The 27,367-nt window shown below is 45.6% G+C and overlaps 1 protein-coding gene across 2 annotated transcripts in view; it reads left to right on the forward strand.

Moving 5' to 3' along the window:
* dab1a (DAB adaptor protein 1a) overlaps positions 1 to 27,367 on the forward strand; it is a 268,746-nt gene that overhangs the window by 198,601 nt on the left and 42,778 nt on the right. For both annotated transcript variants that reach the window (XM_083768179.1, XM_083768178.1), the window contains 2 exons: positions 11,485 to 11,624; positions 16,554 to 16,652. In XM_083768179.1, coding sequence (XP_083624305.1) covers positions 11,485 to 11,624; positions 16,554 to 16,652 — 239 coding nt within the window. The remainder of the gene's footprint in view (positions 1 to 11,484; positions 11,625 to 16,553; positions 16,653 to 27,367) is intronic.

Below are 27,367 nucleotides of genomic sequence, written 5' to 3' on the forward strand. Positions count from 1 at the left end.
ACAGAAGCAAAGCGAGGGTGACCCCGACCGGGTGGCTCTGTCAGATCACACTGTGTGTACCTCCAACATGGCATGTCTGAACAACTTGAAACCTATAGCGTCCCTATTCTATGGCCAACACACATTAAACCTATAGCGTCCCTATTCTATGGCCAACACACATTAAACCTATAGCGTCCCTATTCTATGGCCAACACACATTAAACCTATAGCGTCCCTATTCTATTCTATGGCCAACACACATTGGAAATAGCCCATCTAGTTAGCTGGGTAGTTACTGTAGTAAGTTACTTTATTGACATAATTTTATAAAAGTATAAACATTGGGTCCAAACAATAAATCGAAAACCTGTGTTGTTGTGAGCTTCTATACAGTATGTGTGACACACTCATATAGTGAAGTATAAAATAGGGAATTAATTTGTGTTTATGTTTTATGAAAACATTTAAAAAAAAATGGAGATACAAGGTTTTCTGCCCAACGGTATGCATTTAAAACCCTCAGAGGCGTGCACTCTCACGGGCCGTGACTGCATTTTGATTCACCGATCACCACTCAACCCAAGTAGCGCGCCCAGCGAATGAAAATCACACGGTGAAGAACCACGGTATTCATTTAACTCTCACACTGTACAAAATGTAACCCAACGGACCCACAGAGAGAGGCCCCCAGAGAGTCAAATTAGCACCGAGGATCTCTACGGTGTAATAATTATAAGGTTATGGAAATGTACTGTATAGTAACAGTGTTGCCAACAAATGAACACCTGCTGCTGTTCAAATGTAATTCTCTGCATCGGTGCCCTGAAGACTGGGCCACGCTGTATTAAAAGAAAATGTCTTAACTTCCCCGCCGAGCGCATAAGTAAATCTAGGCGGTTTAATTAGTTTTACACATGCAATCACATTACTATACCTCCCCACATCTCACTGCTACAGTAAAGACACATTTCTGGCCAACCTGTATGCACAAGTACTGTACTGTACTGTACTGTACTGTACTGTACTGTACTGTACTGTACATTTACTGCAGTGGATGAGTGAAACAGTCTGTCTCTGTTAGCATTAGCCTATGTCAATTGTGACCACATTTGACTGAGGGACTGCCATTGGATTTCTTTGAATTTTCGTTTTTGAAAGCAGGGAATCATAGCTTCACATTGACATATTGGTTGTTCAGTTTGACCCACCAGTTTTGGAGATATGGCTTATAGAGTAATGTCTTGCAGAAAACAGCGATTTGAGAAAACAGGCTTGAAAGGTTCACTTCTGGGGTCTCTATCATTACAACTACATGTTTAAGCATTTATTTCAGACATGCTCTATATGTGAAGAGTCTGCCTGTGCTATTAACTCATTTTGGATTAAAAAAAATAGGTGAAAAGCTGGATGTTGCGCGATGGCAGGCTCTCAGTCAAATCTGGTCACAATTAAGTCTATAGACCAGGGTCTCTTTTTCAATGGAGCCCTGTATACAAACAAGAACATTTACAGCAATGACTTAACATACATGAAAACGTGTACTGCATAGATGTAACATAGACTAACTTTTTGTCATACTTCAGTCACCTGAAATGAGTTTTAGTTTCAGTCAACTAAATCTACAGTTGATGTAGTCGGTTAAAATGTATTTTTGGTGGGGCGTCATTTACAATTTAGGCATTTAGCAGACGCTCTTAATCCAGAGCGACTTACAATAATCAGGAACAAAAGCATGGGAATACATCACAAAAGCATTCATCATAAAACATGCGTAAGCTAAGAAAGTAACAGTGGAATATCTATATTATGAGACTATACATATAAGCTATATATATATACTACTATGCTATACAGTACATATGTACTATGGCGTGCTATGACTATATACAATGCAATTATAGTGCCGTCTACATAACATGCTATAAGTCTGTATCAGATGCTATCTAAGTCTACAGAAATGCTATCTAAGGGCTATCTCATGGCATTGAAATGACTGATTGTCACTTAGCTGCATGTCGAAAATAGCTGTTCTATAGTGAGCTTGTAGATCAGATGATTTTGGTCTGCAAGTCTGATGACTTACAATTGTCTTAGTTTTACTGGATGTCTTCTCCACTAGTCCCTCCCTAACATTTTAGGCTTGTTCTTATTTGTCGACTTAATGGTGTGTATATTTAGTCATAGTTTTAGTCATCACAGCTTAGTTTGTATTTCATTTAGATTTACAGTTTTGTCAGTGAAAAAAGGTTAGACATTTTTCCTCATAGAGTCGACAAAATCAACACTGCATAATATTTCATAGTACGGTATAGGCCTATGTAAATATGTAAATATTTACCCCTAAGATGCATGATTATGTTTCCATAAGGACAGATTAAAAATAACTTTATACTTTATACCAGCATCCCTGTGTAGGGAGAAGTTTGAAGTGTAATGGCTGTGCCAGTGAGCAGAGAGACTGCTGCCATGGTGAGAGATGAGACAGGAGTACAACAGGGACCGCCTTAGGGGTCCTTCTGTTCCCCCCCCACCCCCCATAGGCTCCAGACTCATATAAGACAAGTTTTCTCTTGTTGCCTTTGCAAAGTGACCTTGGTGTAGCGTAGTATAGTGCGTGCGTGCGTGCGTGCGTGCGTGCGTGCGTGGGCATCCATCCCTGAAGTGTCTTATAGCCCTAATTTGTTCTGTGTTTCCTGTCAGACAGGATTGCTCTATACGCCTCAGGGTGTGTGCACACACACTCATCTCAGGTCTGTAGCTGTGGCCTCTGTCAGCCAGGTCAGGAATGGGGGGGGGGGGGGGGGGGAGAGAGAGAGAGAGAGAGAGAGAGAGAAAACAATAGTTGTGGCGAGGAGGGAGAAACAAAGAACAAAGAGGATGACGTCTTCTGTACCCTGCAGGGGGTCTCCATCTGAATAATTGATAGCATTGACCCTTACAGGTGTGTACACATGTTCTGCACACTCTGTACTGCAGACATGGCAGGATAAGTCACCACAGTCCAAGGAAACGCCACCAATAATGAACTAAATATACACAATAGACCTATAGCTAAGACCCGGCCTCTCCCACTTAGACACTTCCGGCCGGACCAGACCTTCAAAATATCTTCCAACTCCGTCAGCAAGGCCTGCCATATGCACTGGAAAAATATGTGCGTGGCATTTCTTTTAAACTATTGGTGGAGAGGTTTGTCTAACCCATACTGTTATGCTTAGCTGTGATTGGACCATGGCAGTTTGGGGAGGGGCTTAGCTATAGGTCAGATGCGAAAAGGTAAAGAATCACATCCCATCTGGTTTTGCATTCCGTTGGCTGTGAAGGTATAAGCGCCGTTAGTATAAGTCAATGCCATGAATAACTCATCATAGCACACTCTTATATGACTGGCAGCGTGTTGCTAGAGATGCTTCATAATATATGACACATATACTGAATGATTGTGTCCATGCCTCCAGCCATTCATTTCATATGCATCTAGCATTGATGTACTATGAACACAATAATTTTAACCCATTTTAGGCGGGAACCCCTTTTGGTGTTTTAAACATGTTAATTTAGCTATTGAAAAATAGCTACAAGCTCATACGAGCACGAGCTTGTAGGTCTGCCATTTTTGAAAAATCGTGAAAATATGGCACAAATCTTTGAATATATATTCTTTCAGAGCTAACGTTTTTAACTCAAATCTGAGGGGTTCCTGGAACAACATATTTTCAGATGGGGGTTGGTGGCCAATTAAATATAATTTTTGGGGTTCTTGACATGAAATAAAAAAAGTTGAAGCCAGTTTGTAAATACATACAGAGCCTTGACAGCAGATTCTTTAAGCAAACCGAAAACTCAAAATGAAGCCTAAATTGAGAGCCAAACATAGACACAGCAACAACAGCAGCCAAAAACAACACTCATTTAATGAGAAGCGGCAGCAACTTCACCGCTAAATTATGCTTATACACACACATTTTGGTGTGTGTGTGTGTGTGTGTGTGTGTGTGTGTGTGTGTGTGTTGTTATAGTTTATGCGTGCATGCGGCGTGCATGCGACGTGCACACACGTGTGCATATTTTGCCCAGGTTGCCTGCTTGTGTGTGTGTGTGTGTGTGTGTGTGTGTGTGTAAATGTGTTTGTCCCAGATCAATCTGTCAGAATTAGGAATGCGGCTCAAGGGGTAAGCGTGTTGTTTTCCGGGCGTGCGGGGCTGATGTATCTGGGTTGAGCAGACAGTCTTGCTACTCGATCAGAGCAAGCTCCCCGATAGAGGAGGAGAAGGATCCGTCAAAACAAGACATGTAGACAGACAGACAACACACAGACAAAACATGAGACAGTGAGAAGCACAAACACTATACCAACATTATACCAAGCCCATTCTGTGGTGGGAACGTTCACACAAAATAGCCGATGTGCAAGATCACAACGTATTGCAAATGGTCACGTCCGTCAGCTTGTACATCCGCAATGTTTGGCAAGAGATTTGGCATACAGACGGAAGCAAGTGGTCATAGTAGAAAGAACTCAGGTCAGTTTGACTAAGACTATATATATATAGACTAGAGGCTTTCAGTGGTTAACATTACATGGATGAAGCATATAACGTGAAGTGAATTGAAAAGTGTCTTTACTGGCTTAGCCTCGGAGACCACAGGCGTTTTGGGGTTGAGTGGTTGCCCCTCCAGAGAGAGAGGATTCATGCACGAGAACAGTTACAAGGTTACTGCCTGTCAACAGACGCACAGCTCCAGGCTTCTCTCATGGGGGAATGCCCCATAGCACAGCTCCAGGCTTCTCTCATGGGGGAATGCCCCATAGCACAGCTCCAGGCTTCTCTCATGGGGGAATGCCCCATAGCACAGCTCCAGGCTTCTCTCATGGGGGAATGCCCCATAGCACAGCTCCAGGCTTCTCTCATGGGGGAATGCCCCATAGCACAGCTCCAGGCTTCTCTCATGGGGGAATGCCCCATAGCACAGCTCCAGGCTTCTCTCATGGGGGAATGCCCCATAGCACAGCTCCAGGCTTCTCTCATGGGGGAATGCCCCATAGCACATGCATCACACACACTCACCTGCCATCTACCCACCTGTGTGAAGCGTGTGTGCTTTTGAGGACCAAAGTACACAGTGGTTGGTTACACTTGTGGTTGGAACAAGATTTGTAGGGATACGATTCAGGTTGGGGTTAGTGTTAGGGCAGTGCAATCAGCTGGGGTTTTTTTCCTTTCTTTTTCCCCCCAGCTATTTTCAACTATTTCTAATACCGTCCTAAAATGTCGAGGTCCTCACAAGAATACAAATGCAAACCAGTGTGTGTGGAGTAGTTCTGCCTGCTATAGTCCTCTAATCCTGAGTGACATTTATCCAATGGAGGCTTCACTCATTCGTCACTCCGTCTCTTTTCTGCTCTGCTGCATCTCTCCTCCCTTGCTTTCCTCTCTTCTTCTCTATGCCTTCCTTCCTTCCTTCCTTCCTTCCTTCCTTCCCTGTGTTCCAAAGAGCCATGCCGTCTAAGTGACTCTGCATACCAAGTATACTGATACTCTTGGACAGACACACACAGCCTTGATCACTGCATATTAAATGTTACTGCCGTGCATGCGTGCGTGCGTGCGTGCGTGCGTGCGTGCGTGCGTGTGTGTACATGACAGATGAAATGGAAGATTCTTTCATTAGTGCAGAGTGAAGCTCAGCAGGGTCACAACAATAGCAGACATTTAATTACAGCAGGCAGAACACTTCCACACACACACGCACACACACACACACACACACACACGCACACACGCGCGCGCGCGTGCGCGCGCACAAACACACACACACGCAAACGCACACGTACACACACACACACACACACACACACACACACAATGTTTTGATGGAACATGCTCCCGAGTCCCAATGGAAGCCAGCAACATGAAGATACAAATGCTATACCATTCACTTTCAATGGAAGTTAGTGACATGAAGATGCAAAGCTACATTCTACTGTTACTGCAGCAACATGAAAATACAATGATACAACCAATGTTTGTAGCCTACTGTATAGCTACTGTAAAATCTGGTTGTGTAGCGTTAGTCTGGTTTCTGCCTGAACGACCGAACGAACATTTTACTTCATATTCTTCTCACTCGTTGGTATACGCACGCTTGATGATGTCAACCAGCGTGTTGATCAACACTCCAGCAATGACTTGTATCTTGACAGTATGAACACAGCACAACACCAACACCCTCGCTGTTTCCCTGTCTCTCTTTAGCTCCTCCCTGTGTGTGTGTGTGTGTGTGTGTGTGGGTGTGTGTGTGTGTGTGTGTGTGTGTGTGTGTGTGTGCGTGTGTACGTGCATGCGTGGCGTGTGTGCGCTAAGTACTGCAGCAGTAGAGGTGATGGATGTAGATTGAGAAGCAGGTGTTAAAATGTCACGGTTAAATGAAATGCTCTGTTCCACTGAGAGGCCAGAGTGGACAGACACAGCTGCAGCCAGCCTTATTTAAAACGGACAATCACACACACTCTCACACGCACACACGCTCACACGCACACACGCTCACACGCATTTTGCAATTTGCAGCACCTATACAAGCCTACAGTCGTCTCCACCACACCTGGGACTCAGCAGTACATCAAGCGAGCATATATCAAAGACTTGAGTGTTTGTCTTTCAACAAGCGGGTAAAACCCAGAGTTGTGGAGTGCAGCGTTGCATTTATAGGTGACAGACGGCGTGTGTCTGTGTTCAAAGGGACAGAGTGTCAGCGTGTGTTTAGCGTGTTTGGCGGTGCCGCCGCGGCAAGTGCCACTTATTCATTTTTAGGAACACCTGTGACAAGAAGACAAACTGTGTGGTGATGAAAGGGAAGTGTGCGTGCGTGCGTGTGTGCGTTTGTGCGTGCGTGCGTGCGTGCGTGCGTGCGTGCGTGTGTGCGTGCGTGCGTGTGCACGCACTGTTTTATGGTATAGTGCAGGGGTCTGCAACCTTTTCGACATGAAGTGCTGTGTCTTTATTTTCTTGATAGTCGGCGTGCCATATCGACATTATGTTTAATTGTGACACCACATCCAAACTATATATTTCCATCCGATTTTGATTGTTCATACACACATAGCAACCTTTATTTTTTCTCTTCTTCTTTAGAAACATTTTCTTTCTTCAGCATGTATGACTTTTAGACTCAATTATTATTTTTACCACTGTCTCTACAGTCAGAGTTCAATGAATGCGAGTCTAAATGAATGTAGAATTATGTGCAGGATGTAATTTGCATGAGTGGACTTAATGTAACTGTAAACCTTTTTTATATACATTTAAAAGAAAAATCATCTCTCACACTTGTGCCATGAGTGTGCCAGTGATCACCCTCAGCTGTGCCAATGTTGGCACCCATGCCTAAGGTTGCCTACCCCTGGTATAGTGTGTGTGTGTGTATGTGTGTGTGTTCATGTATATCGTGTACGGGTCAGTGAGTGTGTACACGTGTGTATAGCTGTGTTTGTATGTGTGCATGTGCATTTGTTGGGTGTATGTATGTATAAATGTACTGGTTCTATTTCACGTGTTTGTATATATTTATTTCAATTTTCAGCCATTATAGGAAGCCGCTCAATTTGGAGGAGGCGTTGTTTCCTTTATCCATGATTCATGTCTGCTGCCCTGTGTCCGTCAGCTGTACTGTATCATCTGTATGTAACAATGCTTTGCCGTCCATGCACGTTGTAACTGGCTGCTCTCCCACTGTCAAACTGCACTGGCAGTGTTTATATTCCTGTATTTCTCATTATGTGGACATAAATAAACATTTCAAATGTGTGTGTGCGTGTGCGTGTGCATGAATGCATGCACACGATGCAGGACCCTTTGAAGTTTTAACGAAGGAGATATTTGAATAAAGTTAGTCCCAGCATGGCTTGTTGGTTTCATCTCCTCCCGTGCTCCGAGCCTTGCAGAGGCTTGGCCCGCTGTGGGAGAGAGAGTTTTTAGTACAGCTATACCATATGGGGGGGGGGGGGGGAGGAGTCAGTACAATACCTCCCCTATGGGGGGGGGGGGGGGGGGGAGGAGTCAGTACAATACCTCCCCTATGGGGGGGGGGAGGAGTCAGTACAATACCTCCCCTATGGGATACCTCCCCTATGGGGGGGGGAGGAGTCAGTGCATGCATGTGCATGTGCATGTGCATGTGCATGTGCATGTGCATGTGCATGTGCATGTGCATGTGCATGTGCATGTGCATGTGCATGTGCATGTGCATGTGCATGTGCATGTGCATGTTGTATGCCTGCAGCAAGCAGGCAAGACATGTTACCCTGACAAAGAAAAACATAAAATCTCACTGTGTGTGTAGTCTTTGAAGTGTCATTGATTGATTCCCCCGCAAAAATAAGGAACAAAGCGTGTCTGTCCCATATTTTTGTTTATGTTTATGTTTATTCAACTTTCAGCATGAGCACAGGTTTTAAAAGACAGGTTCCATTAAAAACACTGAATTATTTTGCCGATCACAAATATAAAACTTCAAATCTAAAATGCAATAGCCTATATGTAAATCCAAATGGTGTAAAACTCAAATCTAAAATCCACTATCATTTAAAAGTCTGCAACATATATGGGATTGGTGATTTTCTGTATCTCTCAGTTCTGCATGATGGGGTGTCCAGGTCGTCTCCATTTCTAGTTTGACGTCCAGAGATTTCTTTCCTGAAATGAATTCAATAAGGGTCTTTTTAGTTTCCAAATAAGAGACGATTCCCGTATTTCAAGGCACGGAATTAAGGCAGCGAGTTGTCGTTGAGGGAGCTTGTGTGTGACAAACAGAGTTCACCTCCAGTGCAGTGGAAGGCTGTAGGGCTGTGGGTAGACTGCGATCACTCCATCACTATAGACTCCCTTTCCGACCTTCCTGCTGAATGCTAATGCCTCAATATGTTTATATGAATATCGTTGCTGTCGAGCGGAAACCTCTTATCTCTATATATTCCTAACTTTTTGTGGGGGTTTTTTCTCGTAATTAACGCCCCACTGCGCAAAAAGCTTGGAATACGGATGTGTATATTACAGGAAACTCCTGTTAAACTTTCCCAACAAACTCCCGTAAACTCCCGAATTGTACCATCACACCTGTATATAGCGTATTATTACTGTATCTGCCCACTAAACTTGAGGTTTACGGGCAAAATACAGTGCCCATAATTCACGCAGTGAAAAAGTGAATGTGAATGACACGCCATGTTAATCACCCAGTCAATCATTGCGGAGTTTGAAAAATAACTCCACGTCAATCCATATCCATCACTTCTTTAGATGTGTAGTGTGTAATCTTTCTGCTTAGCCATTGCTAATCCACAATTTATAATATGTTGCACCAGTTTTTATCATTATATCTTCAGCTTTGGCTTGGACCCCGGGTATTTTCAGATCTCGGGTAAGCCCAAAGACCTCTACTGTAGATAGATTCAGCTGAATCTGTCTGCAAATGTTAGTAATGTAAACAAAGACGCACCACCGAAAGTGGAGCGCTATGAAGGAGAGTGAACGGCCGACACGCGGCCTCTACACGTGGAAGCAGAAGCGGGGCCCCTGAGGCTAATTTAACCCATTCTGACCTGAGATCAGATTCTAAAAATGATTTTTCAAAAATAGCAGACCTACAAGTAAGTCGCTCTGGATTAAGAGCGTCTGCTAAATGCCTAAATTGTAAATTGTACAAGCTTGTATGAGCTTGTAGATCTGCTATTTTTCAATACGGCTTCAAAAGTGACATCTGGGTCCAGGCCGTAGCGTAACGGTCTGGGCACCGGACTGGTGATCCAGTCGCGGTGTGCCGCGGGTTCGACTCCCGGACCCGACACGGCCTTTACCGCATGTCATCCCCCCATCTCTCTCCCGTTTCCTGTCAGCCTACTTTCTATCCCTTAAAAAATCAATAAAGGCGTAAGCCGCAAAAAATATCTTAAAAAAAAAAAAAAAAAGTGACATCTGAAAAAGAGAGCACACTCATCTGCTCCACAAGTTATTAAAGTATGTGGAGCAGATGAGTGTGCCGGTTCTTTTCTCTTTTTATGATAATCCTATAACCCCAACCAACCCTAAGCCCTGACCCTAACCTCCTTGTAAGCCTTGTAAGTACTTGTAAGCCTATAATCAGTTTTAATCATAAAACAACCCTTCCTTTCTCTTTTGAGGTACAGGAAAACTGTCATCCCATTACTCCATAAATCCTACTATACTTGTGGGGACAATTGGCCCCACAAATGTAGTAATGCACGCACGCACGCACGTGACGCAATGTTTATCAGGCATCTGTGTGCAGCGTTGCATAATGTTGCGGCATTGTACTCAGTTGAGAAGATAACGTTGAGACTATTGGACATGCACAAGGTCAGTTAACGGTGACACACAGCGAACCGCGCGGCGCGCACACACAGTACACAACAACGCACAACACAGCAGGAGCTTACGATGATAAGAACACAAAATGTCAGTCCATGTACTCATGGAGGAAGCAGGACTGCTTGGAGAGGAAGGGTAGGGCCATGGAGCTGCCACGGGGTCAAAGAGACGCCGGGTGATTTGTGTCTCTGTTCAAAAGGTCACGGCCTGACCTCTGCATCCCTCTGCATGGAATCGATTCTCACTTCTGAACATTTATCGATCGCTGCCAGTCATGCATCACGCGCATGCGTCACATGTCGCCCGGAAACCTTTTATGTCCTACGACTGTTTACGTTTTAGGAAATAGGCGGGAAAGTAGTTTGTGTTATATGGAGAATCCTTTTTTTCAACTTTATTGTTACATCACAGGTTTGTAAAATTGTAAAATTGACCAAAATGTAAGATTTACCAAATTGTAAAGCAAATGTGAAGAAAAAAAAAAAACAGTCTTAATTAATGTCAAGTATAGAATATGATTAAGGTCTAATAATTATACAATTGCTATACAAATTTCTACACCTGTATTTATGCAGTAATTTCAACAAGGGATTGAAGGTTCAATGATAAGGATACTGTGCATGTTCAAAACGCTGCAATGTTGCAATACGAGGTTTCTGACAACATATTGATCCCTGTCATTCATACGTCAACATGCATGTGGGGAAGGCACCAGGGTCAAATAATAAGATGTTGACCTGAACGTGTGTGTGTGTGTGTGTGTGTGTGTGTGTGTGTGTGTGTGTGTGTGTGTGTGTGTGTGTGTGACTGTGTGTGTGTGTGTGTGTGTGTGTGTGTGTGTGTGTGTGTGATGGATGTGCTGCTGGTAATGGCATTGGTATGAGGTTGATGGAGGTCCTCGGCTGGAGCTCACAGGCTGCAACTCTGTCTGCTGACCTTGTTGTCACCTGCACAGGACTGTATGTCTCTCGCTCTCTACGTGTGTGTGTGCGTGCGTGCGTGTGTGCGTACGTGCGTCCAGACTCTCTCGCCAGTGTACTGTACATGTTTGTATGTGTGCTATACTGTACTGACTCTCTCTCTCTCTCTCTCTCTCTCTCTCTCTCTCTCTCTCCAGGGCAGGAGCGCAGCGAGGCGACTCTCATCAGGCGTTTTAAGGGCGATGGCGTCCGCTACAAGGCCAAGCTCATCGGCCTGGACGAGGTCACCGCGGCCCGCGGAGACAAGCTCTGCCAGGACTCAATGATGAAGCTCAAGGTAAGGGCTGATCGAGGTCCGCTGTTTGTGTGTGTGTGTGTGTGTGTGTGTGTGTGCGCGCATGTGTGTGTGCGAGTGTGCGCGTGCATGTGTGTGTGTGTGTGTGTGTGTGTGTGTGTGTGTGTGTGCGCGCATGCATGGGAGGTATCTATAGATTGCCATGAGATTGTCTGTCGATTTGTTCCTTATTAACCATTAACCAGAACCCTAACGTTCTTATTCAGATTCAGAATAGGTGAACATTCACATATTATAGTTTATTATTATCCTCTTCTTCCTATATATTAAAATTGGCTAATGATTGGGACCACGGCCCTGTCATTATGACTCAAACCTGAGATGCCCATAGGCATATAGAGCATCGCAGTCTCGCCCCCTTTCAGAATGACGAGGGCACCAGAAGAGAATTTCCCAGAAGTTTTCCAGAAAAAAAAAATGTAAAAAGAAAAATGTGTTTTATCCTGTCCTTTTTTGTTCTTTCTAGTTATTTGTTCGGCCCAAACATTTTTTTTGTTTATTGTCATGATTTGTCAGGAGCCGAGTTGGCTTTGTCCGAGGCTTAAATGTACTTTCTGAAACGTCTATTGAAATATGAATGGTAAATTAACTTACGGTGCCCTCGCAGGGAGCGGGACTGTGACATCCGGTTGTCCAGAGCCACAGATCCGTACGCTACGTCCATACATATCTCTGCTGATGTCTGGAAGAAATGAAGAAAACCTTCTATTTTGAAAACAACGCAATACTGCCTCGTTGAACTTGGTGTAGTGACTTTTTATATTGTCAATTGCTTGCATGAGAAGGGGAGAGATGGTGGAGTTAGTTTCTTTAGCAGACAAGTTGTGTTGTCAAACAAAGAGAGAGAATATCTTCCTTGAGAAAATTTATATTTTTGCTGCACATATGGCAGAGAGGGAAGCAGGTGCGTGAGGTCAGTGGGTGGTGGAATCGGTAGGGTGTGTGGGTGGGGGTACGGGGGTGATGGGGGTGAGTCTCATCTGCATGGCCAGGGAGACGGAGATGCCAGCCAGAGGGTGGAGAGGTGAGGTTGGGGTGGAGACGGAGATGCCAGCCATTCCGCTGAGGGAATGTTTAATTGGCAATGAAGGATGATGTGCGAACAAGAGGCAGCCAAGGGTCAGAACTGAGTAATGCATTTATTATGCTTCAGTTGGTTTGTGTATTGTTACTTTTTATTTGATGCCTTGATCTGTGTGTGTTTTGGCTTGGCAGCGCTCAGTTAGCTGTAGAACAAATGTTAAACAAAGAACAGTCCATTACAGAGCAATGGTGGCATGGAACTCATTACCTATGTTTTTTTGTTCATGAGGATAACTATATGAGTTTTAAGAAGAAGCTGAAGTTGTTTTTGTTCACTCAAGAGATGTGAAGGAGATGCATATCATAATGAGCTATATATCCCATTATAATGTATATTTACTTTACTATCAATGTTGAAGTGTGATACTGTGGAGCTAGCTATCAAATGTAGAAGACGGATCATGAGTTGTTTTGTGTTGTATTGTTGTGTTGGATGAATGTTGTATGTGAATGTATGTAATAATATGGAAGAAATGTTTTTGATGATGATATGTTTAAGACCCCAGGAAGAGTAGCTGCTGTGACTCACGTTAAGCTAATGGGGATCTAATAAATAAATGAAATCAAACTTGAATATGTTTATAACATTCCCTCCATGGCATGCCGGATATATTTCTGCGTAGTGTTGGAGGCAGACTGGCGTGGTAGACCGGACAGATGGCCGCTTGCCTTTGTCAATTACTGTGGCAGGGTGACTAAATATGAGTAGCCATGGTTGCGCGTGGGTGTCACAGACCAAAACTGAGCTGATCTACAAGCTCTGCGGCACGTTGTAAGTCAAAAGTCAAAGTCGTACGATTTGTCACACACGTTACCGCAGTGAAATTTGTGAGCCGCAGCCAAGGATCGGTGAGCTGCAGCCGTGCCGCACTCGGGAATCATTTGATTAGTTGATTTGACCCCCCAATCCAACCCACTGAGTGCCAAGCAGGGAGACATTAGGTCCCATTTTTTACAGTCTTTGAAAATGCGCGAAAATGCTTGTGCACGAGGCGCGTGCACGAGCATTGCGTGCGCACCCGCTGCTGAACATTCAGCACCTCCTACTGTAAATATCTTCCCGCTGCCATGAGAGAAATGTCATGCATTTGCAAGTTACACAGGGTTGCCTGTCCTCTCCCCCTGTGCTTGGTACTGTATGAAGGGAAAATTAGGGAATTGGCTTAACAACTAAACCAGGAGAATAAAAAGTTAAGAGTTAAAGAAAAAAGTATATAGATCTGAGAAAGTTTTCATCTTCAAAATAATCTCACACCTAATGTTATGATCTGGCAGCTGTGTAGCCTGTCCATCTTTCCACTTTGGCCACTCCCCCTCCCATTGCGTCTACAACTCTACACACACCTGTCTCCAACTGCCTCATCAGCCCAATTGTTCCCTTCTCACTAGTCACTACTCACCTGTGCCGACTTCCCCTATCAAGCCTCCACCTATAAGACTGAGGCTGCGTCCGAATTCATTCCCTAAGCCCCATATAGTGCACTACTTTGGGGTTCCGCCATTTTGTTATAGTGTCCGAATATGTAGTGAGCATTTTTGCACCCTACAGTAGGGTACTGAATTATCCCACAATGCACCGGGAATTGTAGGGAGCACCCGATGGTCGCTCAAAAAACGCAGTGAAGCAAATCTGCCCCATAATGCATTGCGCAAGCTCGCTCTTGAGCGCACATGCACACGTTTGCGCACGTGCTCTGCTTCTGCAATCTGCATGCATGCGCTCATTGCGCTCCAACTCAGAAGAGGCAGAAGTTGAACCAGCGAAAGAACTCAACACAAATGTACTTTTTAAACTTTCGTTTTCCCTTCCCTGGCGGATCTCAAAGCTACAGATCTCGAGACAAATGATCTGTGCATTTATTTGAAATTGTTTTATTTTATTTATAATAAATCTACTCATTTGCAATAGTATTACTAATCTGATTCATTGTATAACCCAGGCCCAGCGCATGACGTTAGGAGAGGAATCAATTGCTTGCTGTAGAATATATTTGTGAGATTCTTTATCACAAACTGTAGTGGAGTGGGATGTATCGCGAGAGTTGATGTGTGAGACTAGGAAGCAGGAAGTAGAGAGAGGGAGACCGGTAGAAAGCCGGGAGCTGTAAGATTGACTAAAACCAACCTGTTCATTAATAAAGTAACCATCTGCATAAGAACTGTATCTTCATTGACCGACACTACATTGGCGACGAGGATAAAAAGGAATTATGGCGTCCGATAAACTCACAGTTTATGTAAGTCTTCCCCTGACTCATTATTAAACTCTGCCTGTGTTGCCTGCATTTGGGTTCTACTTTGACACGCACCATAACACCTCCTCAATAATTAATTTTCCTTCTAGAAACTGTTCAGAAGTCCCTCGGGAATGTGGTTGAATGGCTTTGAAATAAGTTTAGGTGTATTGCACTTTTTTTTCCCTACTTCAGAATCATTTTAAATAAATAGATTATTTCAAACAGGGCATGTATTTTCATTTATTTTTATTTTTATCCTGTCCTGTCCTGTGATACACACATTCAGCTTGGAGATTTAGTCACTTTGAAAAATGATCCATCCGCCATCAAATATTCATCACCGCCAACGCTTTGAATATATATTTTAACAGAATGCATTTGTTCACCGCCTGTGATATGTCAATTCTGAAGACTATGTTTATGTCTATCGTCGCTGGCGGGCGGTATAACCTTGTATCTCCATATTTCAGATGGTTGTGTTGTGTTTTTGGTGTAAATGAATGCCCTGCACTGGGGAGGCACTGGGGATGCACTGGGGAGGCACTGGGGAGACACTGGGGAGACACTCGGGAGGCACTGGGGAGGCACTGGGGAGGCACTAGGGGGCACTGGGGATGCACTGGGGAGGCACTGGGGATGCACTGGGGAGGCACTGGGGATGCACTGGGGAGGCACTGGGGAGACACTGGGGAGACACTGGGGAGACACTGGGGAGGCACTGGGGAGGCACTAGGGGGCACTGGGGATGCACTGGGGAGGCACTGGGGAGGCACTGGGGGGACACTGGGGAGGCACTGGGGAGGCACTGGGGAGGCACTCTGGGGACACTGGGGAGGCACTGGGGGGACACTGGGGAGGCACTGGGGAGGCACTAGGGGGCACTGGGGATGCACTGGGGAGGCACTGGGGAGGCACTGGGGGGACACTGGGGAGGCACTGGGGAGGCACTGGGGAGGCACTCTGGGGACACTGGGGAGGCACTGGGGGGACACTGGGGAGGCACTCGGGGGACACTGGGGAGGCACTGGGGGGACACTGGGGAGGCACTGGGGGGACACTGGGGAGGCACTGGGGGGACACTGGGGAGGCACTGGGGGGACACTGGGGAGGCACTCGGGGGACACTGGGGAGGCACTGGGGGGACACTGGGGAGGCACTCGGGGGACACTGGGGAGGCACTGGGGGGACAGAAGAAAAAAGAGAGGAGGGAGGAGAGGCCATTGATCAAACGACTTCCCTCCTCTTTCATTCAGAGGGGAAATCCATCACACCTCTCCTTCTCTGTCGTCTCCATTCTGCCCCCTCTCTCTCTCTCTCTCGCTCTCTCTCTGTCCATATATCTGTCTCTCTCTCTCCCCTTTCTCTCTCACTTCCAATCTGTCTCTGTCACTCACTTACCTCTCTCGTTCTGAACTCTACGACCTTCTCTTTGCTCTGTCCTGCTGTTCTATCCTAACCTTTTTCTTCTTTTTAACTTTTGCAACTTTTCTACAGTGTTTGAGGTACAGTTTGTGTTTAAGGGAATACGAGATAAAAAAACTACAATATTAACCATTTTTGTCTGTCTGTCTGTCTGTCGTTGTGTCCTTAGGGATTCGCTGCTGCAGCGCGGTCTAAAGGGGATCACAAGCAGAAGGTGTTTCTAACAGTGTCCTTTGGAGGGATCAAGATCTTTGATGAGAAGTCTGGGGTAAGCATGTGTGTTGTGTAAAGGCCCCTGTCAGCTGGGCTGCTGGGCCGCCCAATCATATTAAGTCAAAACTGACAAAAATTGGAAACGCACAGCTGTCCCTTCGGATTATAGGAACGATGTCACTTGTAAACACAGCTCTTTGGCAAGTTGATTTGACATGAAGCGGCAAAATGATACACGGTGCACCTTTAAAAGGCTTCAAAGTCTGCAACATTTTGGGCAACCAAAGGTAGGACAAATTGCCTAGTTGGGGCCCACCGAAGGCCCAAACCGCACCAATGATTCGCCATGCAACTCCTTGCAACAAAACGGTTACATGTACAGAATGTACAGAAAGCAGAATGTGATAATATGTATTCCATATGGTGCTATGCTAGATGCTAATAAAAATCAACTTAATACTTCCTATAAGAAACTTGTTAAAAAACAAGCCCACTTTGACGTATAAATGTATACATTTCATTTGCCCAAATGAACAATCTGTTTGAATGAAAACCTTCTTCAACATTCAAACTGTATTAATATGAAAAAAAAAGAAAATCACATTTTAAAAAAAAACGAGTTTATTTATTGATTTAAGGCATGTTCATTCTGGCGACATGAGGCATATTCTGCTGGCACTGGTCACATAATTATATAGGATAATTTGAGCACAAATACTTTTTATTAGCACATGCATTCCATATATTCCATAGGGCTGGACCACGCATGAACTTATGAACTTGCAACAGGAACAGTCCCTGAGTGAATGTTTCTAAAGATGTTTTTATTTCTTATTTTTAGTTATAGAGAAAGTATAATGTGTTAAGGCATACTTGTCTCATTACCCATGCAGGGTTCCTTAAGGCCTACTATTCAATCATACTCAACTGCTCCACCTGCTGGTTGATTTCGGAACTACTTTTGCATCATTTGCTAAATGAAAGGACAGTTAAAGAATAAGGGACAATATCGTTGGCCTCCAACTGTAGTTGCGTGAAACCATTATCCCCAATGGCAGTTTCAAGGAGTTGCATTGGTGGTGCGACATGTCCTTAAAACTGTTTTGTTGCAAGGAGTTGCATTGGTGCGGTAACTGCGGTTTGTGCCTAAGGCCCAGGTAGAACTTAAAGCCCACGTGCATGGGCAAACCACCGTGGGACCCACGTGGATCTCTTCTGACATTGCCCACGTGGCGCCCATAATTGCTATGTGCTATGCTGGGAAGGGACTGGATGAACCATGCAGGCTCTTGCCAACGGTGAGCTTAACTAATGAGTATTTTAACCTGGCATGCGTGTGTCAGAATCAGAATGCTCTTCAGAGGTTTACAGGTGTAGCCTATAGCAATTAGTTTTTGTGCAAAGTTCAAAGCACATCCTGCTACTACAATTGGCCATTTGCTAAACCCCACCCCAAAAACGGATTGTCCAATGCCAATCCATATAGTTTAGCAACTGTTGCTATATGCAGGACAAGCTTTCGTCACCTGAACGTCAACTAAAGTTACATGACTGACCCACCCAGCTGATGGCAATAATACTCGGTCGGAACGGTCCGCCCGGTGGCCCATGGGGCGGCCGGTGGCTCATGGGTCGGCCCTGAACTGGTGCAACGTCATTATCGTCATCATTTTAGGCCCCTCCCACTTTACATTTATTTTTATTTGTTTTTTGGTGACATATTTATCCCCCGTTCCTAACCTTCACAGTACAGTACAGAGTTCAGTACAGAGTATAGCAGAGTACAGTACAGTAGCCTACTACAGTACAGTATACAGCACATACTACAGAGTAGAGTACCATATAGTACTTCACAGTACAGTACGCGTTCGTGAGTGCAGTGCGTGCGTGCGTTGCGTGCGTGCGTGCATGCGTGTGTGCATGCAGTGCAGTGCATGTGTGCGTGCATGCAGTGCAGTGTGCGTGCATGCAGTGCAGTGTGTGCGTGTGTGCGTGTAGTGCAGTGCAGTGCGTGTGTGCGTGCGTGCAGTGTGTTGCCTCTGTTAATGAGGCCTCTCCAGCTTGAGGAGCGGTGTCCCCCGGGGGAAATCAGGAGAGCCTAATTGAAACCCTGAGAACAAGGCCTTGGCAGATGAGAGAACATAGCTGCATGGTCCCATTCTCTCTCTCTCTCTCTCTCTCTCTCCAAACACTCCAAACAGCGCTCTTATGTGTTACACTCCCACATTATGCACTTTCCCGTCTGACATGCTGCCCGCCCACCTCTGTTTCAGATCTGTGGGTCGATATCAATCTTGGCCTCCATTGCTTCACTGCTTTTGTCTGTGTCTCTGTCTGTTGTCATCGTGGCATGTCTCTGTCTGTTGTCATCGTGGCATGTCTCTGTCTGTTGTCATCGTGGCATGTCTCTGTCTGTTGTCATCGTGGCATGTCTCTGTCTGTTGTCATCGTGGCATGTCTCTGTCTGTTGTCATGGTGGCATGTCTCTGTCTGTTGTCATCGTGGCATGTCTCTGTCTGTTGTCATGGTGGCATGTCTCTGTCTGTTGTCATCGTGGCATGTCTCTGTCTGTTGTCATGGTGGCATGTTTCTGTCTGTTGTCATGGTGGCATGTCTCTGTCTGTTGTCATCGTGGCATGTCTCTGTCTGTTGTCATGGTGGCATGTTTCTGTCTGTTGTCATCGTGGCATGTCTCTGTCTGTTGTCATGGTGGCATGTCTCTGTCTGTTGTCATGGTGGCATGTCTCTGTCTGTTGTCATCGTGGCATGTCTCTGTCTGTTGTCATCGTGGCATGTCTCTGTCTGTTGTCATCGTGGCATGTCTCTGTCTGTTGTCATGGTGGCATGTCTCTGTCTGTTGTCATCGTGGCATGTCTCTGTCTGTTGTCATGGTGGCATGTCTCTGTCTGTTGTCATCGTGGCATGTCTCTGTCTGTTGTCATCATGGCATGTCTCTGTCTGTTGTCATCGTGGCATGTCTCTGTCTGTTGTCATCGTGGCATGTCTCTGTCTGTTGTCATCATGGCATGTCTCTGTCTGTTGTCATCGTGGCATGTCTCTGTCTGTTGTCATGGTGGCATGTCTCTTGTGCAAAAGCTTTTCACTGCACAATACGTGACAGCGGTGTCTTTCAGCTCGTGTCACACCGGGGATGCCCAAATCGTGCCCTCAAACCTGAGACCATAATATAGACAAAGATGCAGGGAGATTGATTGTTTGTTTGATTGATTGATTGATTGATTGATTGATTGAATATTTCCTTTTTTCAAAAAGTACAGGTACAGTTAATACAATAATGCTTAAAGGATAACACAAAATGCCCTGAGGGCTTGCTTCGATATTCAATTCATCAAGATATACGATACTATACAAAATAATCCTCAGTACTAGGGAGCAACACAAGTATACTTACAGAAACACATTGGATTTATTTTGGAAAGCTAGAAGACTTGTCTACGTCCAGGTGCTCTTTTATGGTTTATAGAGTGAGGACTCCGGCCACTCCTGCGTGGTGGTAGGGCATATTCCATATTTTTGTGGCATAACAGTAGAATTAAATAATCCCCCATAAGCCTACTCAAATATACATCTGAGCCAGTTTGCATCTTTTATTTTGGAGTGCCGCTTTTTCCATTTAGTTGGTTTATGAGTTATTTTCAAAGCTGAGCGCCCACTGCCTTAAACAAAGGGCAGTTTCTAAATGATCCCCATGTTTGTGAGGAATGAGAGCTCCCTCTGGTGATCCAGAGAGTAAAGCCTCTACATGCTACAAAGCAATCCAACCCGACATCAGAACTTTGTAGCTATGACTCATCTGAAAAAAGACACACTTTCATACTCATTGACTGCCAACCAAACTGAGATGAATCCTTCCTGCTCAATAATCTGATGGAATTCATCACAGCTGTGTAGCTCGCTCTGTCTCCAGTGCAGGAGAAAGTTTGATTATAGTTTTGAGTGTGTACCTACAGTATATGTCTGCTACTTCTGCTGATGATACACTCCTCAACTGATGTCTGTTCCCCAATGCTGACAGAATATTGATCTGAACGAATAGATCACTCTGGGTGAGTGGATGATGGCATAGCATGTAGCCGCTCTTAAGTCAATGTTCAGACTGGATTGTTGCTATTAAAACTTTGAATGACCCAAATAACCACATTTCTGTCTTTTGAAATCTGATGTGTCTCCGTTTGGGTACACACTGATGGTACAACTGAGTCACTCACCAAAAACAGTCAATCTGCAAGCTCACAACAAGCCTCAATGCCACTATATGTCGTTACATTGATGACCACAGCAATCAACGCAGATAAGGTCGACGACGTCCAAATACACATATCGTAACAATGCACACAGTGTGGACAGTCGGTCAGTCCTGAAGATCACATTTTAAGAAACTAACTGGATGCGACTGCAGAGCCCTGAACAGAGAGACAGAGCAGACAGAGAGACAGAGAGCGAGAGTGACTGCCGAAATGTTCAGCCATGTTGACAGTCTCATTCCCCGGCCGAGCATCAGTCAGCCAAACGGACGGGCGTACGCATGGACAGACGGACAGACGGATGAGCGGAAGGATGGATGGGCCTCTCTCCCGCGGAGGAGGGAAGGTCGGCGAGGAGGATGGAGGGAGGGTGTTGCTTGAGACGGGAGGGAGAGGAGAGTGGAGACATTAATCTCTCAGAGGGCACAGCGGCATGTTCTCTCTCTTTTTTCCCTCTTTCCTTCTCTCGCTTCTCTTCCTCTCACACTATCTATCACGCCTGCTCAAAAACAACACCCTATCTCGCAATCACGCACGCACGCACGCACGTGTGCTGTGCACACACACACACACACACACACACACACACACACACACACACACACACACACACACACAAACACGTACACACGCACACACCAATTGATACAGCTCCATGCCAGGTCAGGAACTCCTAGGCGTGAATGGCTGAGCTGCGGCCGTGCACTCTGCTCCCTGGGAGAATGGAACGAGAAAAGGTGAAATTAGCCTCGGTCAGGTCCAGACCACGTCAGTTCAGTTCAGCCCCATAATGGGAAGAAGTGTGCCACGTTGCTGCACAAATGGATGACCATAAGTGTGTTAGTGACTCCGTTTACCCTTTAGAGCCCGTATACTTGATCATACTACAGCGTCACACAGAAGCATCAAGAGCAGCAGATCCACCACGTGTTCTGAGCTTGTAGATCTACTGCTTTTGCTGGGGTTTTTTTGGTATTTTTCTTGGAATCCTGAAAAGTAGGCAGTTTGGAGAAACAGTTTTGGAGATATGAGGTTTCTAGCCTGCATGGGTTCCAGCCTGCGACGTCCCCTTATCATTCACTAAACTCACCCCACACAGCTACTGCTGTTGTCCTGAGACGTCCCCTTATCATTCACTAAACTCACCCCACACAGCTACTGCTGTTGTCCTGAGACGTCCCCTTATCATTCACTAAACTCACCCCACACAGCTACTGCTGTTGTCCTGCGACGTCCCCTTATCATTCACTAAACTCACCCCACACAGCTACTGCTGTTGTCCTGCGACGTCCCCTTATCATTCACTAAACTCACCCCACACAGCTACTGCTGTTGTCCTGAGACGTCCCCTTATCATTCACTAAACTCACCCCACACAGCTACTGCTGTTGTCCTGCAACGTCCCCTTATCATTCACTAAATTATGTACTACTGAATCTGACAGTGGACTACTGAATCATTTACTTTTTACCGCAGGCTCTGTCCAGACTGATTTGCCAAGTGACATTTCAGATCTGCAGAACGCAGCCAATCAGGCTGGAACCCAGTCTATGAGGTTTCTACCCGACAGAGAAGAAATGCTCCCGAAGAAGCCTTTGTTTGTTTCTGAGCTCCGCTGGTCTCTCTCTTTAATTAGTTTTTATCCTACGATTTTGTAACCCATTTTTTCACCTGGTGCCAATTGCCTAAGCTGTAAGCCCTCGGCCAACCTGGGGAGAGCCCCGAACTGAGCTCATGCTTCCTTCAGTGCAGGAGGAGTGAGCAGGCCGCTAATTATCACCTGACAGGGGGGGGGGGGGGGGGTTCCTCGAAAGAAGACGATCTACAAGCTTGAAACATGTCGCTTTGTGCCGTGCTTCAAGCTTGCAGATGTGATCTCATACTTTTTATATTTTGTGTGATGCTGGAATATGAATATGAATATGTGAATATGGACTTGAGAGGTTTTTTTTATCTGACAGCAACAATAAGTTGTTTCAACGGTATGCTTGTTGTTGTGTGCACACACACACACACACACACACACACACACACACACACACACACACACACACACACACACACACACACACACACACACATTTACGGCGTATCACTGTGTCAGTGACAGACTGCTATCGCCGTGACAGCAGAGCTGCCTCTTGCTAGGAGCTAATTAAACCTGGAAGCTAGCTGCTTCTCTCGGCGTGTGGCGTCTGGGCTGTCGCCCGGAGGCACCGCTGCCTCCCCGGGTCCTCTCCCCAGGCGAGAGATGTGATGAGCGGGCAAGAGGAGGAGAGAGACAGCCTCTCCCTGGTTTCTCCTCCCCCAGCTCCACTCTCAGCCTAGCGGGAAATATACGGCTCAACGGCCACCAACTGCTGAAGGGCACGTTGCCCAGTCATTCAGACATGCACTGACAGCGTCCCTGCACGTGTGCGTGAGTTTGTGTGTGTGCGTGTGTGTGTGTGTGTGTGTGTGTGTGTGTGTGTGTGTGTGTGTGTGTGTGTGTGTGTGTGTGTGTGTGTGTGTGTGTGTGTGTGTGTGTGTGTGTGTGTGTGTGTACTGTATCACTTAATCTCTGATTGCCAAATGTGCCAGAAGTATAGTACAGGGGTATGGGCAACCTTATACGCATGGGGAGGGTGTGACACTGGTAAAAGTGCGAAAGAAAGTTATATATATATTATATATACAGTATAGTCAGTTAAATTAAGTCCACTCACATACAAATCACATCCTGCACATCATTCTTCATTCATTCATACTCCTCTGGGGAGGGACTCTGAGAGATAGGTATGGGTTATTGCTCTAATACGTCTTAATAATCATTACATCCTGATGTGAAAGAAAATATTTCTAAAGAAGAGGAAGAAAAGTTGTGTTGAAAAAAGGTGATGTATGAACATTCAAAATCTATAGGTAATATTTTATTTTGATGCAGAGTCATGAAAACATGCCGGTAATGTTATTACACTGACTGTCAAGAAAATTATAATGGTAAATGGTGCATTTATATAGCGCTTTTATCCAAAGCGCTTTACATATATTGTGCATTACATTCACCCACCCGCACCCGCACACACGCACGCGCACACACACACACACACACACACACACACACACACACACACACACACACACACACACACACACGCACACGCACACACACATGGTGGAGGAAACATGCAAGGGGTTTAGAGTCTTGCTCAAGGACACTTTGACACTAACTCTGGCGGAGCCCAGGATCGCCTACCCCTATTTATCTATCTTACCTACCCCTGAGCCACTACCACCCATGGCATGCCCCTTCCCCCCTCTCTCTCTCTCTATCTCTCCATCCCAACTCCCCGTCTTCAGCACCTACCCACCTACAGTTAAGTCAATAGCCCCATTAATAATGAATAATAAAACTTTGCACCTTTCATGACATGAAATGCAGCTCAAAGTGCTTTACAGAACAATGGAGAATAAAAGAAAAGCAAGGCAACGACATTAAAAAACAAGCAGTAATGCAATACAGTGAGGACATGAATAACAAAAAAAATAAAAGATCAATTAAAAGCAATGTTGTAGAAGTGGGTCTTGAGCTGAGCTTTAAAAATGTCTACAAAGGCTGCCTGACGAAGGTACAGTGGGAGCTTGGAAGCAAAAAGCTGCTTCCCCGTATTTTTTAGTTGCCATTTTTTTAGGCAAAGCGAGCAGGCCAGCAGTGGAAGACCTTAGGGGGCGGTTTGGGACATATTTAGGCAAGCAGTCATGTAGGTAGGAAGGTGCAAGACCATTGAGAGCTTTATAGACAAGTAAAATAATTTTAAAATCAATCCTAAAAACAACCGGAAGCCCACCGGAAGCCACCCCCGTTTTGGACGGGGGTGGGCTCGTTGGAATCGTGTTGCCCCCCTGGGGGCGTCTTTGGGGGTCTCAAGGTTCGGGGACCCCCAGGGACCCCCAGGAACCCCCAAATGGTAACTCTGTCATTTCTCTACCGTTTTGGACGGGGGTGGGCTCATTTGAATCGTGTCGCCCCCCTGGGGGCGTCTTTGGGGGTCTCAAGGTTCGGGGACCCCCAAAGGCCCCAAAGGGTGAAGCACTTACAGTTTTTCGACCTTTCATGTCCTTTGGCCTTGCGCCTTGAGTACTCCAGACGGATGTCTTATTCTGCGTGTGATTTTCTTTCCCATGTTTTACTCCCAAATTCACTCTTAATAGGTGTAATTCCGTTTCCAGCAATGCAATCTTTTGAAGCAGCTTCTGAAAGTCCTCTGAAGAGATTGTTGGGGGCATGGCTGGCTATTTGCCAAGTATCCAGAGCTAGTTAGCTATATAGCTAGCTATGTGCCACGTACCCAGTCACAGGAGGTAAAAAAAGGGTATTTTGAAGTAAGCAAAAACTTCTATCTAAAGAACAAAAACATTCCCATCGGTTTACAAGTATCTAGGATCCACTTGTAAAGATAAAAAATAAAAAATAAAGCATGGATATCAGTTGAGGAATGCAAGCATAGGCGAGAGCGGCGAAGCGAAGCGTCCTCACTGTACGAGGAGCAGGATGACCTGTGTGTGTGTGTGTGTGTGTGTGTGTGTGTGTGTGTGTGTTTGTGTGTCATTTTCAGGTCAGTACAAATGTGTAAATCGTTTTGTGTAAATTATGAAATACAGAAGACACAGGCACGCATTGATTTTCTATTACTGTGGCAGGTTGTCACTGCGCGTGTGTGCGTGCATGTGCGATTGTACGTGCGTGCAGTGTGGACATACAGAATGAATCGAAGCCACCACCATGTCATTTTGTCTTGGAGTGGGATCAGAGGGAACAGATGCGTACGTTTAGCCTCAGAGGCACAGAGAACCAACCTCCAGCAGATATGGGGGCTGATTATGTCGCTGTGTGTGCGTGTGTGTGTGTGTGTGTGTGTGTGTGTGTGTGCGTGCGCGTGTGCGTGTGCGTGCACGTGCGTGTGTGCGTCTGCTTTCCCAGCATGCCGTTGGCAGTGGACGCCCACAACAAAGTGGATGTCCATTATGACTTGTTATGCACACCATTATCCTCGCCGCTGGGCGGATAACCTTTTATCTCCAGAGATCGGCAATTTGTAGATCGGCTATTTTCACAGTTTTGGCAACACACAAACACACAAATTAAAGCATGCATTTTTTTTAAACGCTAAACATGCGAGATACAAGGTTTCTGCCGGACAGTGACAATATACAGTTTATTGCATATGTGCCCACAGGTATTTGCACAGGTGCATTAAGATTGTATATGTATGTGTGCTCGCACACAAGTATATACGAATGTGTGTGCGTGTGCGTGTACGTGTGCGCGTGCACGCGTGTTTGTGCCTGCCTGCCTGCCTGCCTGCCTGCCTGCGTGCGTGCGTGCGTGCGTGCGTGCGTGCGTGCGTGCGTGCGTGCGTGCGTGCGTGCTCATGCTGTGAGTAAGGGCACAGATGAAGTGATCAAGTCAACAGCCTGCCGAGCTGTGATTGTCGCTGATGCTCCGTCCTCATGTCCTGGGGACAACAACTAGCCATCTGCCACCGGCATCTCTCTACCAGCCTGGCTGGCACTGCCCACCCCACACTAAACTATAGTGGGCACGGGTGTGTGTGTGTGTGTGTGTGTGTGTGTGTGTGTGTGTGTGTGTGTGTGTGTACTTGTGTTACTATAGCTGTGAGGACCAAATGTAAACTACTGTATGCACTGTGCATACAAAACATGCACTGTGCATTACAATCACCCATCGACCCTCAATTCACACACCGATGGCAGAGGAAACCATGCAAGGCGCCAACCTGCCCATCAGGAGCAGTTATGTCTTGCTCAAGGACACTTCGACACTAATCGAAATCTCTATATATCTGTCAGCACCACTGCCCTAAGCATGTAGTGTTGTTGTGGAATAAACACAGAAGCACCACCATTCCAAACCGAATGTGTGATGCTTCAACACTAACTCTGGGGAGCCCAGGGTCGACCTGGGCAAACCTCCCGATCGATGCCGCCCCCAGGGCCAAAGTCCCCACAAGTATAGCAGAATGTCAGAAAATAGACGTTGTGAGGACCATTTCCCTGGTCCTGGTACTCCTTGCATAAGACACATATAACAAAATTAATTTAATAATGCACAGGTAGCCTTAGAGATTAGACGATAAGACGAGATATGATAAACAGCCACCGCTAGCATCCAAAATACCAGATCTTCCACATGCACGTGGTCTTTAGTGGCTTTAAGGCTCATGGGATAATTTACGATGTCCGGGGCATCATAAAACATTAACTTGAGCTGCCGCTAAGAATATAAATAATCAGAACACAGCTTGTGATCATGGCGCGGAATGGCAGATTTTTATTTCCGGTTCAAACATAACAAGAAGAGCTCTTCTCATCTGATCTTGTCGTACATTTCACTGGCAATGGCCACCCACCTATACGCCTCCTATTGTAACTGGCGGTGTTAAAATAGCAGAGCTATAAGCCCACAACACGTCATAGCACCTTGAAGATCTGCTATTTTTCTGTT

The sequence above is a fragment of the Protomyctophum parallelum genome (genome assembly GCF_964188405.1).
Source record: "Protomyctophum parallelum genome assembly, chromosome: 6".
Taxonomy (NCBI): Eukaryota; Metazoa; Chordata; class Actinopteri; order Myctophiformes; family Myctophidae; genus Protomyctophum; species Protomyctophum parallelum.